General features: G+C 40.4%; 1 protein-coding gene across 1 annotated transcript in view; it reads right to left on the reverse strand.

The window, feature by feature from the left end:
* TBC1D13 (TBC1 domain family member 13) overlaps positions 1 to 19,225 on the reverse strand; it is a 76,093-nt gene that overhangs the window by 9,772 nt on the left and 47,096 nt on the right. The window contains exon 8 of the mRNA XM_063936516.1: positions 18,351 to 18,561. Within this exon, the coding sequence (XP_063792586.1) occupies positions 18,351 to 18,561 (211 nt within the window). The remainder of the gene's footprint in view (positions 1 to 18,350; positions 18,562 to 19,225) is intronic.

Genomic DNA, 19,225 nt, shown 5'->3' on the forward strand with positions numbered 1-19,225 from the left:
TAATGTATTACTGAGGATGAGAGAACAGAACACTAATGTATTACTGGGGATGAGAGAACAGGACACTAATGTATGACTGAGGATGAGAGAACAGGACACTGTAATGTATGACTGAGGATGAGAGAACAGGACACTGTAATGTATTACTGAGGATGAGAGAACAGGACACTGTAATGTATGACTGAGGATGAGAGAACAGGACACTGTAATGTATTACTGAGGATGAGAGAACAGGACACTGTAATGTATGACTGAGGATGAGAGAACAGGACACTAATGTATTACTGAGGATGAGAGAACAGGACACTGTAATGTATTACTGAGGATGAGAGAACAGGACACTGTAATGTATTACTGAGGATGAGAGAACAGGACACTGTAATGTATTACTGAGGATGAGAGAACAGAACACTGTAATGTATTACTGAGGATGAGAGAACAGGACACTGTAATGTATTACTGAGGATGAGAGAACAGGACACTGTAATGTATTACTGAGGATGAGAGAACAGAACACTGTAATGTATTACTGAGGATGAGAGAACAGGACACTGTAATGTATTACTGAGGATGAGAGAACAGGACACTGTAATGTATTACTGAGGATGAGAGAACAGGACACTGTAATGTATTACTGAGGATGAGAGAACAGGACACTGTAATGTATTACTGAGGATGAGAGAACAGGACACTGTAATGTATTACTGAGGATGAGAGAACAGGACACTGTAATGTATTACTGAGGATGAGAGAACAGGACACTGTAATGTATTACTGAGGATGAGAGAACAGAACACTGTAATGTATTACTGAGGATGAGAGAACAGGACACTGTAATGTATTACTGAGGATGAGAGAACAGGACACACTGTAATGTATTACTGAGGATGAGAGAACAGGACACTGTAATGTATTACTGAGGATGAGAGAACAGGACACACTGTAATGTATTACTGAGGATGAGAGAACAGGACACTGTAATGTATTACTGAGGATGAGAGAACAGGACACTGTAATGTATTACTGAGGATGAGAGAACAGGACACTGTAATGTATTACTGAGGATGAGAGAACAGGACACTGTAATGTATTACTGAGGATGAGAGAACAGGACACACTGTAATGTATTACTGAGGATGAGAGAACAGAACACTGTAATGTATTACTGAGGATGAGAGAACAGGACACTGTAATGTATTACTGAGGATGAGAGAACAGGACACTGTAATGTATTACTGAGGATGAGAGAACAGGACACTGTAATGTATTACTGAGGATGAGAGAACAGGACACTGTAATGTATTACTGAGGATGAGAGAACAGGACACACTGTAATGTATTACTGAGGATGAGAGAACAGGACACTGTAATGTATTACTGAGGATGAGAGAACAGGACACTGTAATGTATTACTGAGGATGAGAGAACAGGACACTGTAATGTATTACTGAGGATGAGAGAACAGGACACTGTAATGTATTACTGAGGATGAGAGAACAGAACACTGTAATGTATTACTGGGGATGAGAGAACAGGACACTAATGTATTACTGAGGATGAGAGAACAGAACACTGTAATGTATTACTGGGGATGAGAGAACAGGACACTAATGTATTACTGAGGATGAGAGAACAGGACACTGTAATGTATGACTGAGGATGAGAGAACAGGACACTGTAATGTATTACTGAGGATGAGAGAACAGGACACTGTAATGTATTACTGAGGATGAGAGAACAGGACACTGTAATGTATTACTGAGGATGAGAGAACAGGACACTGTAATGTATTACTGAGGATGAGAGAACAGGACACTGTAATGTATTACTGAGGATGAGAGAACAGGACACTGTAATGTATTACTGAGGATGAGAGAACAGGACACTGTAATGTATTACTGAGGATGAGAGAACAGAACACTGTAATGTATTACTGGGGATGAGAGAACAGGACACTAATGTATTACTGAGGATGAGAGAACAGGACACTGTAATGTATTACTGAGGATGAGAGAACAGGACACTAATGTATTACTGAGGATGAGAGAACAGAACACTGTAATGTATTACTGGGGATGAGAGAACAGGACACTAATGTATTACTGAGGATGAGAGAACAGGACACTAATGTATTACTGAGGATGAGAGAACAGGACACTGTAATGTATTACTGAGGATGAGAGAACAGGACACTAATGTATTACTGAGGATGAGAGAACAGGACACTAATGTATTACTGAGGATGAGAGAACAGGACACTGTAATGTATTACTGAGGATGAGAGAACAGGACACTAATGTATTACTGAGGATGAGAGAACAGGACACTGTAAAGTATTACTGAGGATGAGAGAACAGGACACTGTAATGTATTACTGAGGATGAGAGAACAGGACACTGTAATGTATTACTGAGGATGAGAGAACAGGACACTGTAATGTATTACTGAGGATGAGAGAACAGGACACTGTGATGTATTACGGAGGATGAGAGAACAGGACACTGTAATGTATTACTGAGGATGAGAGAACAGGACACACTGTAATGTATGACTGAGGATGAGAGAACAGGACACTAATGTATTACTGAGGATGAGAGAACAGGACACACTGTAATGTATTACTGAGGATGAGAGAACAGGACACTGTAATGTATTACTGAGGATGAGAGAACAGGACACTGTAATGTATTACTGAGGATGAGAGAACAGAACACTGTAATGTATTACTGAGGATGAGAGAACAGGACACACTGTAATGTATTACTGAGGATGAGAGAACAGGACACTGTAATGTATTACTGAGGATGAGAGAACAGGACACTGTAATGTATTACTGAGGATGAGAGAACAGGACACTGTAATGTATTACTGAGGATGAGAGAACAGGACACTAATGTATTACTGAGGATGAGAGAACAGGACACTAATGTATTACTGAGGATGAGAGAACAGAACACTGTAATGTATTACTGAGGATGAGAGAACAGGACACTGTAATGTATTACTGAGGATGAGAGAACAGGACACTGTAATGTATTACTGAGGATGAGAGAACAGGACACTGTAATGTATTACTGAGGATGAGAGAACAGGACACTGTAATGTATTACTGAGGATGAGAGAACAGGACACTGTAATGTATTACTGAGGATGAGAGAACAGGACACTGTAATGTATTACTGAGGATGAGAGAACAGGACACTGTAATGTATTACTGAGGATGAGAGAACAGGACACTGTAATGTATTACTGAGGATGAGAGAACAGGACACTGTAATGTATTACTGAGGATGAGAGAACAGAACACTGTAATGTATTACTGAGGATGAGAGAACAGGACACTGTAATGTATTACTGAGGATGAGAGAACAGGACACTGTAATGTATTACTGAGGATGAGAGAACAGGACACTGTAATGTATTACTGAGGATGAGAGAACAGGACACTGTAATGTATTACTGAGGATGAGAGAACAGGACACTGTAATGTATTACTGAGGATGAGAGAACAGGACACACTGTAATGTATTACTGAGGATGAGAGAACAGGACACTGTAATGTATTACTGAGGATGAGAGAACAGAACACTGTAATGTATTACTGAGGATGAGAGAACAGAACACTGTAATGTATTACTGGGGATGAGAGAACAGGACACTAATGTATTACTGAGGATGAGAGAACAGAACACTGTAATACTGGGGATGAGAGAACAGGACACTAATGTATTACTGAGGATGAGAGAACAGGACACTAATGTATTACTGAGGATGAGAGAACAGAACACTGTAATGTATTACTGGGGATGAGAGAACAGGACACTAATGTATGACTGAGGATGAGAGAACAGGACACTGTAATGTATGACTGAGGATGAGAGAACAGGACACTGTAATGTATTACTGAGGATGAGAGAACAGGACACTGTAATGTATGACTGAGGATGAGAGAACAGGACACTGTAATGTATTACTGAGGATGAGAGAACAGGACACTGTAATGTATGACTGAGGATGAGAGAACAGGACACTAATGTATTACTGAGGATGAGAGAACAGGACACTGTAATGTATTACTGAGGATGAGAGAACAGGACACTGTAATGTATTACTGAGGATGAGAGAACAGGACACTGTAATGTATTACTGAGGATGAGAGAACAGAACACTGTAATGTATTACTGAGGATGAGAGAACAGGACACTGTAATGTATTACTGAGGATGAGAGAACAGGACACTGTAATGTATTACTGAGGATGAGAGAACAGAACACTGTAATGTATTACTGAGGATGAGAGAACAGGACACTGTAATGTATTACTGAGGATGAGAGAACAGGACACTGTAATGTATTACTGAGGATGAGAGAACAGGACACTGTAATGTATTACTGAGGATGAGAGAACAGGACACTGTAATGTATTACTGAGGATGAGAGAACAGGACACTGTAATGTATTACTGAGGATGAGAGAACAGGACACTGTAATGTATTACTGAGGATGAGAGAACAGGACACTGTAATGTATTACTGAGGATGAGAGAACAGAACACTGTAATGTATTACTGAGGATGAGAGAACAGGACACTGTAATGTATTACTGAGGATGAGAGAACAGGACACACTGTAATGTATTACTGAGGATGAGAGAACAGGACACTGTAATGTATTACTGAGGATGAGAGAACAGGACACACTGTAATGTATTACTGAGGATGAGAGAACAGGACACTGTAATGTATTACTGAGGATGAGAGAACAGGACACTGTAATGTATTACTGAGGATGAGAGAACAGGACACTGTAATGTATTACTGAGGATGAGAGAACAGGACACTGTAATGTATTACTGAGGATGAGAGAACAGGACACACTGTAATGTATTACTGAGGATGAGAGAACAGAACACTGTAATGTATTACTGAGGATGAGAGAACAGGACACTGTAATGTATTACTGAGGATGAGAGAACAGGACACTGTAATGTATTACTGAGGATGAGAGAACAGGACACTGTAATGTATTACTGAGGATGAGAGAACAGGACACTGTAATGTATTACTGAGGATGAGAGAACAGGACACACTGTAATGTATTACTGAGGATGAGAGAACAGGACACTGTAATGTATTACTGAGGATGAGAGAACAGGACACTGTAATGTATTACTGAGGATGAGAGAACAGGACACTGTAATGTATTACTGAGGATGAGAGAACAGGACACTGTAATGTATTACTGAGGATGAGAGAACAGAACACTGTAATGTATTACTGGGGATGAGAGAACAGGACACTAATGTATTACTGAGGATGAGAGAACAGGACACTAATGTATTACTGAGGATGAGAGAACAGAACACTGTAATGTATTACTGGGGATGAGAGAACAGGACACTAATGTATTACTGAGGATGAGAGAACAGGACACTGTAATGTATTACTGAGGATGAGAGAACAGGACACTGTAATGTATTACTGAGGATGAGAGAACAGGACACTGTAATGTATTACTGAGGATGAGAGAACAGGACACTGTAATGTATTACTGAGGATGAGAGAACAGAACACTGTAATGTATTACTGAGGATGAGAGAACAGGACACTGTAATGTATTACTGAGGATGAGAGAACAGGACACTGTAATGTATTACTGAGGATGAGAGAACAGGACACTGTAATGTATTACTGAGGATGAGAGAACAGGACACTGTAATGTATTACTGAGGATGAGAGAACAGGACACTGTAATGTATTACTGAGGATGAGAGAACAGGACACACTGTAATGTATTACTGAGGATGAGAGAACAGGACACTGTAATGTATTACTGAGGATGAGAGAACAGAACACTGTAATGTATTACTGAGGATGAGAGAACAGAACACTGTAATGTATTACTGGGGATGAGAGAACAGGACACTAATGTATTACTGAGGATGAGAGAACAGGACACTGTAATGTATTACTGAGGATGAGAGAACAGGACACACTGTAATGTATTACTGAGGATGAGAGAACAGGACACTGTAATGTATGACTGAGGATGAGAGAACAGGACACTGTAATGTATTACTGAGGATGAGAGAACAGGACACTGTAATGTATTACTGAGGATGAGAGAACAGGACACTGTAATGTATTACTGAGGATGAGAGAACAGGACACTGTAATGTATTACTGAGGATGAGAGAACAGGACACTGTAATGTATTACTGAGGATGAGAGAACAGGACACTGTAATGTATTACTGAGGATGAGAGAACAGGACACTGTAATGTATTACTGAGGATGAGAGAACAGGACACTGTAATGTATTACTGAGGATGAGAGAACAGGACACTGTAATGTATTACTGAGGATGAGAGAACAGGACACTGTAATGTATTACTGAGGATGAGAGAACAGAACACTGTAATGTATTACTGGGGATGAGAGAACAGGACACTAATGTATTACTGAGGATGAGAGAACAGGACACTAATGTATTACTGAGGATGAGAGAACAGGACACACTGTAATGTATGACTGAGGATGAGAGAACAGGACACTAATGTATTATTGAGGATGAGAGAACAGGACACTGTAATGTATTACTGAGGATGAGAGAACAGGACACTGTAATGTATTACTGAGGATGAGAGAACAGGACACTGTAATGTATTACTGAGGATGAGAGAACAGGACACTGTAATGTATTACTGAGGATGAGAGAACAGGACACTGTAATGTATTACTGAGGATGAGAGAACAGGACACTGTAATGTATTACTGAGGATGAGAGAACAGGACACTGTAATGTATTACTGAGGATGAGAGAACAGGACACTGTAATGTATTACTGAGGATGAGAGAACAGGACACTGTAATGTATTACTGAGGATGAGAGAACAGGACACTGTAATGTATTACTGAGGATGAGAGAACAGGACACTGTAATGTATTACTGAGGATGAGAGAACAGGACACTGTAATGTATTACTGAGGATGAGAGAACAGGACACTGTAATGTATTACTGAGGATGAGAGAACAGGACACTGTAATGTATTACTGAGGATGAGAGAACAGGACACTGTAATGTATTACTGAGGATGAGAGAACAGGACACTGTAATGTATTACTGAGGATGAGAGAACAGTACACTGTAATGTATTACTGAGGATGAGAGAACAGGACACTGTAATGTATTACTGAGGATGAGAGAACAGGACACTGTGATGTATTACGGAGGATGAGAGAACAGGACACTGTAATGTATTACTGAGGATGAGAGAACAGGACACACTGTAATGTATGACTGAGGATGAGAGAACAGGACACTAATGTATTACTGAGGATGAGAGAACAGGACACACTGTAATGTATTACTGAGGATGAGAGAACAGGACACTGTAATGTATTACTGAGGATGAGAGAACAGGACACTGTAATGTATTACTGAGGATGAGAGAACAGGACACACTGTAATGTATGACTGAGGATGAGAGAACAGGACACTGTAATGTATTACTGAGGATGAGAGAACAGGACACACTGTAATGTATTACTGAGGATGAGAGAACAGGACACTGTAATGTATTACTGAGGATGAGAGAACAGGACACTGTAATGCAGGCCTGGCCAACCTGTGGCTCTCCAGCTGTTGTAAAACTACAAGTCCCATCATGCTTTGCCATAGTTTTGCTATTAGGGAATGCTAAAACTGTGGCAGGGCATGCTGGGATGTGTAGTTTCACAACATCTGGAGAGCCACAGGTTGGCCAGGCCTGCTGTAATGTATTACTGAGGATGAGAGAACAGGACACTGTAATGTATTACTGAGGATGAGAGAACAGGACACTGTAATGTATTACTGAGGATGAGAGAACAGGACACTGTAATGTATTACTGAGGATGAGAGAACAGGACACTGTAATGTATTACGGAGGATGAGAGAACAGGACACTGTAATGTATTACTGAGGATGAGAGAACAGGACACTGTAATGTATTACTGAGGATGAGAGAACAGGACACTGTAATGTATTACTGAGGATGAGAGAACAGGACACTGTAATGTATTACTGAGGATGAGAGAACAGGACACTATAATGTATTACTGAGGATGAGAGAACAGGACACTGTAATGTATTACTGAGGATGAGAGAACAGGACACTAATGTATTACTGAGGATGAGAGAACAGGACACTGTAATGTATTACTGAGGATGAGAGAACAGGACACTGTAATGTATTACTGAGGATGAGAGAACAGAACACTGTAATGTATTACTGAGGATGAGAGAACAGGACACTAATGTATTACTGAGGATGAGAGAACAGGACACTGTAATGTATGACTGAGGATGAGAGAACAGGACACTGTAATGTATGACTGAGGATGAGAGAACAGGACACTGTAATGTATTACTGAGGATGAGAGAACAGGACACTGTAATGTATGACTGAGGATGAGAGAACAGGACACTGTAATGTATTACTGAGGATGAGAGAACAGGACACTAATGTATTACTGAGGATGAGAGAACAGGACACTGTAATGTATTACTGAGGATGAGAGAACAGGACACTAATGTATGACTGAGGATGAGAGAACAGGACACTGTAATGTATTACTGAGGATGAGAGAACAGGACACTGTAATGTATGACTGAGGATGAGAGAACAGGACACTAATGTATTACTGAGGATGAGAGAACAGGACACTGTAATGTATTACTGAGGATGAGAGAACAGGACACTAATGTATTACTGAGGATGAGAGAACAGAACACTGTAATGTATTACTGGGGATGAGAGAACAGGACACTAATGTATTACTGAGGATGAGAGAACAGGACACTAATGTATTACTGAGGATGAGAGAACAGGACACTAATGTATTACTGAGGATGAGAGAACAGGACACTGTAATGTATTACTGAGGATGAGAGAACAGAACACTGTAATGTATTACTGGGGATGAGAGAACAGGACACTAATGTATTACTGAGGATGAGAGAACAGGACACTAATGTATTACTGAGGATGAGAGAACAGGACACTGTAATGTATGACTGAGGATGAGAGAACAGGACACTGTAATGTATTACTGAGGATGAGAGAACAGGACACTGTAATGTATGACTGAGGATGAGAGAACAGGACACTGTAATGTATTACTGAGGATGAGAGAACAGGACACTGTAATGTATTACTGAGGATGAGAGAACAGGACACTGTAATGTATTACTGAGGATGAGAGAACAGAACACTAATGTATTACTGAGGATGAGAGAACAGGACACTGTAATGTATTACTGAGGATGAGAGAACAGGACACTAATGTATTACTGAGGATGAGAGAACAGGACACTGTAATGTATTACTGAGGATGAGAGAACAGGACACTGTAATGTATTACTGAGGATGAGAGAACAGGACACTAATGTATTACTGAGGATGAGAGAACAGGACACTAATGTATTACTGAGGATGAGAGAACAGAACACTGTAATGTATTACTGGGGATGAGAGAACAGGACACTAATGTATTACTGAGGATGAGAGAACAGGACACTGTAATGTATGACTGAGGATGAGAGAACAGGACACTGTAATGTATGACTGAGGATGAGAGAACAGGACACTGTAATGTATTACTGAGGATGAGAGAACAGGACACTGTAATGTATTACTGAGGATGAGAGAACAGAACACTGTAATGTATTACTGAGGATGAGAGAACAGGACACTAATGTATTACTGAGGATGAGAGAACAGGACACTGTAATGTATTACTCAGGATGAGAGAACAGGACACTGTAATGTATTACTGAGGATGAGAGAACAGGACACTAATGTATTACTGAGGATGAGAGAACAGGACACTGTAATGTATTACTGAGGATGAGAGAACAGGACACACTGTAATGTATTACTGAGGATGAGAGAACAGGACACTGTAATGTATTACTGAGGATGAGAGAACAGGACACTGTAATGTATTACTGAGGATGAGAGAACAGGACACTGTAATGTATTACTGAGGATGAGAGAACAGGACACTGTAATGTATTACTGAGGATGAGAGAACAGAACACTGTAATGTATTACTGGGGATGAGAGAACAGGACACTAATGTATTACTGAGGATGAGAGAACAGGACACTAATGTATTACTGAGGATGAGAGAACAGAACACTGTAATGTATTACTGGGGATGAGAGAACAGGACACTAATGTATTACTGAGGATGAGAGAACAGGACACTGTAATGTATTACTGAGGATGAGAGAACAGGACACTGTAATGTATTACTGAGGATGAGAGAACAGGACACTGTAATGTATTACTGAGGATGAGAGAACAGGACACTGTAATGTATTACTGAGGATGAGAGAACAGGACACTGTAATGTATTACTGAGGATGAGAGAATAGGACACTGTAATGTATTACTGAGGATGAGAGAACAGGACACTGTAATGTATTACTGAGGATGAGAGAACAGGACACTGTAATGTATTACTGAGGATGAGAGAACAGAACACTGTAATGTATTACTGAGGATGAGAGAACAGGACACTGTAATGTATTACTGAGGATGAGAGAACAGGACACTGTAATGTATTACTGAGGATGAGAGAACAGGACACTGTAATGTATTACTGAGGATGAGAGAACAGGACACTGTAATGTATTACTGAGGATGAGTGAACAGGACACTGTAATGTATTACTGAGGATGAGAGAACAGGACACTGTAATGTATTACTGAGGATGAGAGAACAGGACACTGTAATGTATTACTGAGGATGAGAGAACAGAACACTGTAATGTATTACTGAGGATGAGAGAACAGGACACTGTAATGTATTACTGAGGATGAGAGAACAGGACACTGTAATGTATTACTGAGGATGAGAGAACAGGACACTGTAATGTATTACTGAGGATGAGAGAACAGGACACTGTAATGTATTACTGAGGATGAGAGAACAGGACACTGTAATGTATTACTGAGGATGAGAGAACAGGACACTGTAATGTATTACTGAGGATGAGAGAACAGAACACTGTAATGTATTACTGAGGATGAGAGAACAGGACACACTGTAATGTATTACTGAGGATGAGAGAACAGGACACTGTAATGTATTACTGAGGATGAGAGAACAGGACACTGTAATGTATTACTGAGGATGAGAGAACAGAACACTGTAATGTATTACTGAGGATGAGAGAACAGGACACTAATGTATTACTGAGGATGAGAGAACAGGACACTAATGTATTACTGAGGATGAGAGAACAGGACACTGTAATTTATTACTGAGGATGAGAGAACAGAACACTGTAATGTATTACTGAGGATGAGAGAACAGGACACTGTAATGTATTACTGAGGATGAGAGAACAGGACACTGTAATGTATTACTGAGGATGAGAGAACAGGACACTGTAATGTATTACTGAGGATGAGAGAACAGGACACTGTAATGTATTACTGAGGATGAGAGAACAGGACACTGTAATGTATTACTGAGGATGAGAGAACAGGACACTGTAATGCATTACTGAGGATGAGAGAACAGGACACTGTAATGTATTACTGAGGATGAGAGAACAGGACACTGTAATGTATTACTGAGGATGAGAGAACAGGACACTGTAATGTATTACTGAGGATGAGAGAACAGGACACTGTAATGTATTACTGAGGATGAGAGAACAGGACACTGTAATGTATTACTGAGGATGAGAGAACAGGACACTGTAATGTATTACTGAGGATGAGAGAACAGGACACTGTAATGTATTACTGAGGATGAGAGAACAGGACACTGTAATGTATTACTGAGGATGAGAGAACAGAACACTGTAATGTATTACTGAGGATGAGAGAACAGGACACTGTAATGTATTACTGAGGATGAGAGAACAGGACACTGTAATGTATTACTGAGGATGAGAGAACAGGACACTGTAATGTATTACTGAGGATGAGAGAACAGGACACTGTAATGTATTACTGAGGATGAGAGAACAGGACACTGTAATGTATTACTGAGGATGAGAGAACAGGACACTGTAATGTATTACTGAGGATGAGAGAACAGGACACTGTAATGTATTACTGAGGATGAGAGAACAGGACACACTGTAATGTATTACTGAGGATGAGAGAACAGGACACTGTAATGTATTACTGAGGATGAGAGAACAGAACACTGTAATGTATTACTGAGGATGAGAGAACAGAACACTGTAATGTATTACTGGGGATGAGAGAACAGGACACTAATGTATTACTGAGGATGAGAGAACAGGACACACTGTAATGTATGACTGAGGATGAGAGAACAGGACACTAATGTATTACTGAGGATGAGAGAACAGGACACTGTAATGTATTACTGAGGATGAGAGAACAGGACACACTGTAATGTATTACTGAGGATGAGAGAACAGGACACTGTAATGTATTACTGAGGATGAGAGAACAGGACACTGTAATGTATTACTGAGGATGAGAGAACAGGACACTGTAATGTATTACTGAGGATGAGAGAACAGGACACTGTAATGTATTACTGAGGATGAGAGAACAGGACACACTGTAATGTATTACTGAGGATGAGAGAACAGAACACTGTAATGTATTACTGAGGATGAGAGAACAGGACACTGTAATGTATTACTGAGGATGAGAGAACAGGACACTGTAATGTATTACTGAGGATGAGAGAACAGGACACTGTAATGTATTACTGAGGATGAGAGAACAGGACACTGTAATGTATTACTGAGGATGAGAGAACAGGACACTGTAATGTATTACTGAGGATGAGAGAACAGGACACTGTAATGTATTACTGAGGATGAGAGAACAGAACACTGTAATGTATTACTGGGGATGAGAGAACAGGACACTAATGTATTACTGAGGATGAGAGAACAGGACACTGTAATGTATTACTGAGGATGAGAGAACAGGACACACTGTAATGTATGACTGAGGATGAGAGAACAGGACACTAATGTATTATTGAGGATGAGAGAACAGGACACTGTAATGTATTACTGAGGATGAGAGAACAGGACACTGTAATGTATTACTGAGGATGAGAGAACAGGACACTGTGATGTATTACGGAGGATGAGAGAACAGGACACTGTAATGTATTACTGAGGATGAGAGAACAGGACACTAATGTATTACTGAGGATGAGAGAACAGGACACACTGTAATGTATTACTGAGGATGAGAGAACAGGACACTGTAATGTATTACTGAGGATGAGAGAACAGGACACTGTAATGTATTACTGAGGATGAGAGAACAGGACACACTGTAATGTATGACTGAGGATGAGAGAACAGGACACTGTAATGTATTACTGAGGATGAGAGAACAGGACACACTGTAATGTATTACTGAGGATGAGAGAACAGGACACTGTAATGTATTACTGAGGATGAGAGAACAGGACACTGTAATGTATTACTAAGGATGAGAGGACAGGACACTGTAATGTATTACTGAGGATGAGAGAACAGGACACTGTAATGCAGGCCTGGCCAACCTGTGGCTCTCCAGCTGTTGTAAAACTACAAGTCCCATCATGCTTTGCCATAGTTTTGCTATTAGGGAATGCTAAAACTGTGGCAGGGCATGCTGGGATGTGTAGTTTCACAACATCTGGAGAGCCACAGGTTGGCCAGGCCTGCTGTAATGTATTACTGAGGATGAGAGAACAGGACACTGTAATGTATTACTGAGGATGAGAGAACAGGACACTGTAATGTATTACTGAGGATGAGAGAACAGGACACTGTAATGTATTACTGAGGATGAGAGAACAGGACACTGTAATGTATTACGGAGGATGAGAGAACAGGACACTGTAATGTATTACTGAGGATGAGAGAACAGGACACTGTAATGTATTACTGAGGATGAGAGAACAGGACACTGTAATGTATTACTGAGGATGAGAGAACAGGACACTAATGTATTACTGAGGATGAGAGAACAGGACACTATAATGTATTACTGAGGATGAGAGAACAGGACACTGTAATGTATTACTGAGGATGAGAGAACAGGACACTAATGTATTACTGAGGATGAGAGAACAGGACACTGTAATGTATTACTGAGGATGAGAGAACAGGACACTGTAATGTATTACTGAGGATGAGAGAACAGAACACTGTAATGTATTACTGAGGATGAGAGAACAGAACACACTGTAATGTATTACTGAGGATGAGAGAACAGGACACTGTAATGTATTACTGAGGATGAGAGAACAGGACACTGTAATGTATTACTGAGGATGAGAGAACAGGACACTGTAATGTATTACTGAGGATGAGAGAACAGGACACTGTAATGTATTACTGAGGATGAGAGAACAGGACACTAATGTATTACTGAGGATGAGAGAACAGGACACTGTAATGTATTACCGAGGATGAGAGAACAGGACACTGTAATGTATTACTGAGGATGAGAGAACAGGACACTAATGTATTACTGAGGATGAGAGAACAGGACACTGTAATGTATTACTGAGGATGAGAGAACAGGACACTGTAATGTATTACTGAGGATGAGAGAACAGGACACTGTAATGTATTACTGAGGATGAGAGAACAGGACACTAATGTATTACTGAGGATGAGAGAACAGGACACTGTAATGTATTACTGAGGATGAGAGAACAGGACACTGTAATGTATTACTGAGGATGAGAGAACAGAACACTGTAATGTATTACTGAGGATGAGAGAACAGGACACTGTAATGTATTACTGAGGATGAGAGAACAGGACACTGTAATGTATTACTGAGGATGAGAGAACAGGACACTGTAATGTATTACTGAGGATGAGAGAACAGGACACTGTAATGTATTACTGAGGATGAGAGAACAGGACACACTGTAATGTATTACTGAGGATGAGTGAACAGGACACTGTAATGTATTACTGAGGATGAGAGAACAGGACACACTGTAATGTATTACTGAGGATGAGAGAACAGGACACTGTAATGTATTACTGAGGATGAGAGAACAGAACACTAATGTATTACTGAGGATGAGAGAACAGGACACACTGTAATGTATTACTGAGGATGAGAGAACAGGACACTGTAATGTATTACTGAGGATGAGAGAACAGGACACTGTAATGTATTACTGAGGATGAGAGAACAGGACACTGTAATGTATTACTGAGGATGAGAGAACAGGACACTAATGTATTACTGAGGATGAGAGAACAGGACACTGTAATGTATTACTGAGGATGAGAGAACAGGACACTGTAATGTATTACTGAGGATGAGAGAACAGGACACTGTAATGTATTACTGAGGATGAGAGAACAGGACACTAATGTATTACTGAGGATGAGAGAACAGGACACTGTAATGTATTACTGAGGATGAGAGAACAGGACACTGTAATGTATTACTGAGGATGAGAGAACAGGACACTGTAATGTATTACTGAGGATGAGAGAACAGGACACTGTAATGTATTACTGAGGATGAGAGAACAGGACACTAATGTATTACTGAGGATGAGAGAACAGGACACTGTAATGTATTACTGAGGATGAGAGAACAGGACACTGTAATGTATTACTGAGGATGAGAGAACAGGACACTGTAATGTATTACTGAGGATGAGAGAACAGGACACTAATGTATTACTGAGGATGAGAGAACAGGACACTGTAATGTATTACTGAGGATGAGAGAACAGGACACTGTAATGTATTACTGAGGATGAGAGAACAGGACACTGTAATGTATTACTGAGGATGAGAGAACAGGACACTGTAATGTATTACTGAGGATGAGAGAACAGGACACTGTAATGTATTACTGAGGATGAGAGAACAGGACACTGTAATGTATTACTGAGGATGAGAGAACAGGACACTGTAATGTATTACTGAGGATGAGAGAACAGGACACTAATGTATTACTGAGGATGAGAGAACAGGACACTGTAATGTATTACTGAGGATGAGAGAACAGGACACTGTAATGTATTACTGAGGATGAGAGAACAGGACACTGTAATGTATTACTGAGGATGAGAGAACAGGACACTGTAATGTATTACTGAGGATGAGAGAACAGGACACTGTAATGTATTACTGAGGATGAGAGAACAGGACACTAATGTATTACTGAGGATGAGAGAACAGGACACACTGTAATGTATTACTGAGGATGAGAGAACAGGACACTGTAATGTATTACTGAGGATGAGAGAACAGGACACTGTAATGTATTACTGAGGATGAGAGAACAGGACACTGTAATGTATTACTGAGGATGAGAGAATAGGACACTGTAATGTATTACTGAGGATGAGAGAACAGGACACTGTAATGTATTACTGAGGATGAGAGAACAGGACACTGTAATGTATTACTGAGGATGAGAGAACAGGACACTGTAATGTATTACTGAGGATGAGAGAACAGGACACTGTAATGTATTACTGAGGATGAGAGAACAGGACACTGTAATGTATTACTGAGGATGAGAGAACAGGACACTGTAATGTATTACTGAGGATGAGAGAACAGGACACTGTAATGTATTACGGAGGATGAGAGAACAGGACACTGTAATGTATTACTGAGGATGAGAGAACAGGACACTAATGTATTACTGAGGATGAGAGAACAGGACACTGTAATGTATTACTGAGGATGAGAGAACAGGACACTGTAATGTATTACTGAGGATGAGAGAACAGGACACTGTAATGTATTACTGAGGATGAGAGAACAGGACACTAATGTATTACTGAGGATGAGAGAACAGGACACTGTAATGTATTACTGAGGATGAGAGAACAGGACACTGTGATGTATTACGGAGGATGAGAGAACAGGACACTGTAATGTATTACTGAGGATGAGAGAACAGGACACTGTAATGTATTACTGAGGATGAGAGAACAGGACACTAATGTATTACTGAGGATGAGAGAACAGGACACTGTAATGTATTACTGAGGATGAGAGAACAGGACACTAATGTATTACTGAGGATGAGAGAACAGGACACTGTAATGTATTACTGAGGATGAGAGAACAGGACACTGTAATGTATTACTGAGGATGAGAGAACAGGACACTGTAATGTATTACTGAGGATGAGAGAACAGGACACTGTAATGTATTACTGAGGATGAGAGAACAGGACACTAATGTATTACTGAGGATGAGAGAACAGGACACTGTAATGTATTACTGAGGATGAGAGAACAGGACACTGTAATGTATTACTGAGGATGAGAGAACAGGACACTGTAATGTATTACTGAGGATGAGAGAACAGGACACTAATGTATTACTGAGGATGAGAGAACAGGACACTGTAATGTATTACTGAGGATGAGAGAACAGAACACTGTAATGTATTACTGAGGATGAGAGAACAGGACACTGTAATGTATTACTGAGGATGAGAGAACAGGACACTGTAATGTATTACTGAGGATGAGAGAACAGAACACTGTAATGTATTACTGAGGATGAGAGAACAGGACACTAATGTATTACTGAGGATGAGAGAACAGGACACTGTAATGTATTACTGAGGATGAGAGAACAGGACACTGTAATGTATTACTGAGGATGAGAGAACAGGACACTGTAATGTATTACTGAGGATGAGAGAACAGGACACTAATGTATTACTGAGGATGAGAGAACAGGACACTGTAATGTATTACTGAGGATGAGAGAACAGGACACTGTAATGTATTACTGAGGATGAGAGAACAGGACACTGTAATGTATTACTGAGGATGAGAGAACAGAACACTAATGTATTACTGAGGATGAGAGAACAGGACACACTGTAATGTATTACTGAGGATGAGAGAACAGGACACTGTAATGTATTACTGAGGATGAGAGAACAGGACACTGTAATGTATTACTGAGGATGAGAGAACAGGACACTGTAATGTATTACTGAGGATGAGAGAATAGGACACTGTAATGTATTACTGAGGATGAGAGAACAGGACACTGTAATGTATTACTGAGGATGAGAGAACAGGACACTAATGTATTACTGAGGATGAGAGAACAGGACACTGTAATGTATTACTGAGGATGAGAGAACAGGACACTGTAATGTATTACTGAGGATGAGAGAACAGGACACTGTAATGTATTACTGAGGATGAGAGAACAGGACACTGTAATGTATTACTGAGGATGAGAGAACAGGACACTGTAAAGTATTACTGAGGATGAGAGAACAGAAGGACACTAATGTTTAACTGAGGACAAGAAAACAGGACAGCAGACTTGACCTCACCTTTCCAAGCACTATTGGGGTTTGTAGCAAATGTGTAATAGATTGGTCCAACTATTTCGTTCATGCCTTGCACATAGGCTATGCCAGGATTCAGCTTAGCGTAAATGAATAGGATCCGCTCCACCACCTCCCAGTGTGCCTCGCAACCATTGGGTAGAGGCTCTAAATCACCCAGCGAATGAGAGGTAGAGGCCTTCAAAGGAGAGCTCACCTGGATGGAAGATAGAAGCATTTTGTGAGTACAGAAGACAGGCGGCCAATTTGGAGAATACATTAGACAAAACTTTGTTTTTCCTTCCAATTGTTTAGGTTTACAAGGCACTAGTGGGCGACAACTGAGATGCAACAAAGGTGCCCCTGCCTTAAAATACTGAGGCTGATACGGATCTGCTGGTCTGCCTGGCCCAGTTCTAGAGGGAAGAAAAGACTTATACCCTCTCCAATGATATGATAGCTCTAACACCCCCAAACCTAAATGAGTAGTCCGCAACCTCATTAGTGATATCATTATTGAAGGCAGCGTTCTCCCCAGGAACAATTTCACAGGTGTTCCAGCAAGCATATTTTTTCCATGCCACCCTATTCTGCACCAGGGGTCTGACTAGCAAAATCATAGCTGTGACAGGCACAGTAACATAGATCCCTCCACCGAACTGAAGAGGCAGGGCGCAGCGGTAATATTGCAGACAGGGCAGACGGAGTCTAAGTGGGCAATACCCTGCCTCAGTGTACAGTGCTGGACACAGTTACTGGTGTCCAGCTAGCAAGTGGGTAATATCAGCAAGAGACTTTAAAAATAAGATTTTACTCACCGGTAAATCTATTTCTCGTACTCCGTAGTGGATGCTGGGGACTCCGTAAGGACCATGGGGAAT

The sequence above is a fragment of the Pseudophryne corroboree genome, chromosome 8, assembly GCF_028390025.1.
Source record: "Pseudophryne corroboree isolate aPseCor3 chromosome 8, aPseCor3.hap2, whole genome shotgun sequence".
Taxonomy (NCBI): domain Eukaryota; kingdom Metazoa; phylum Chordata; class Amphibia; order Anura; family Myobatrachidae; genus Pseudophryne; species Pseudophryne corroboree.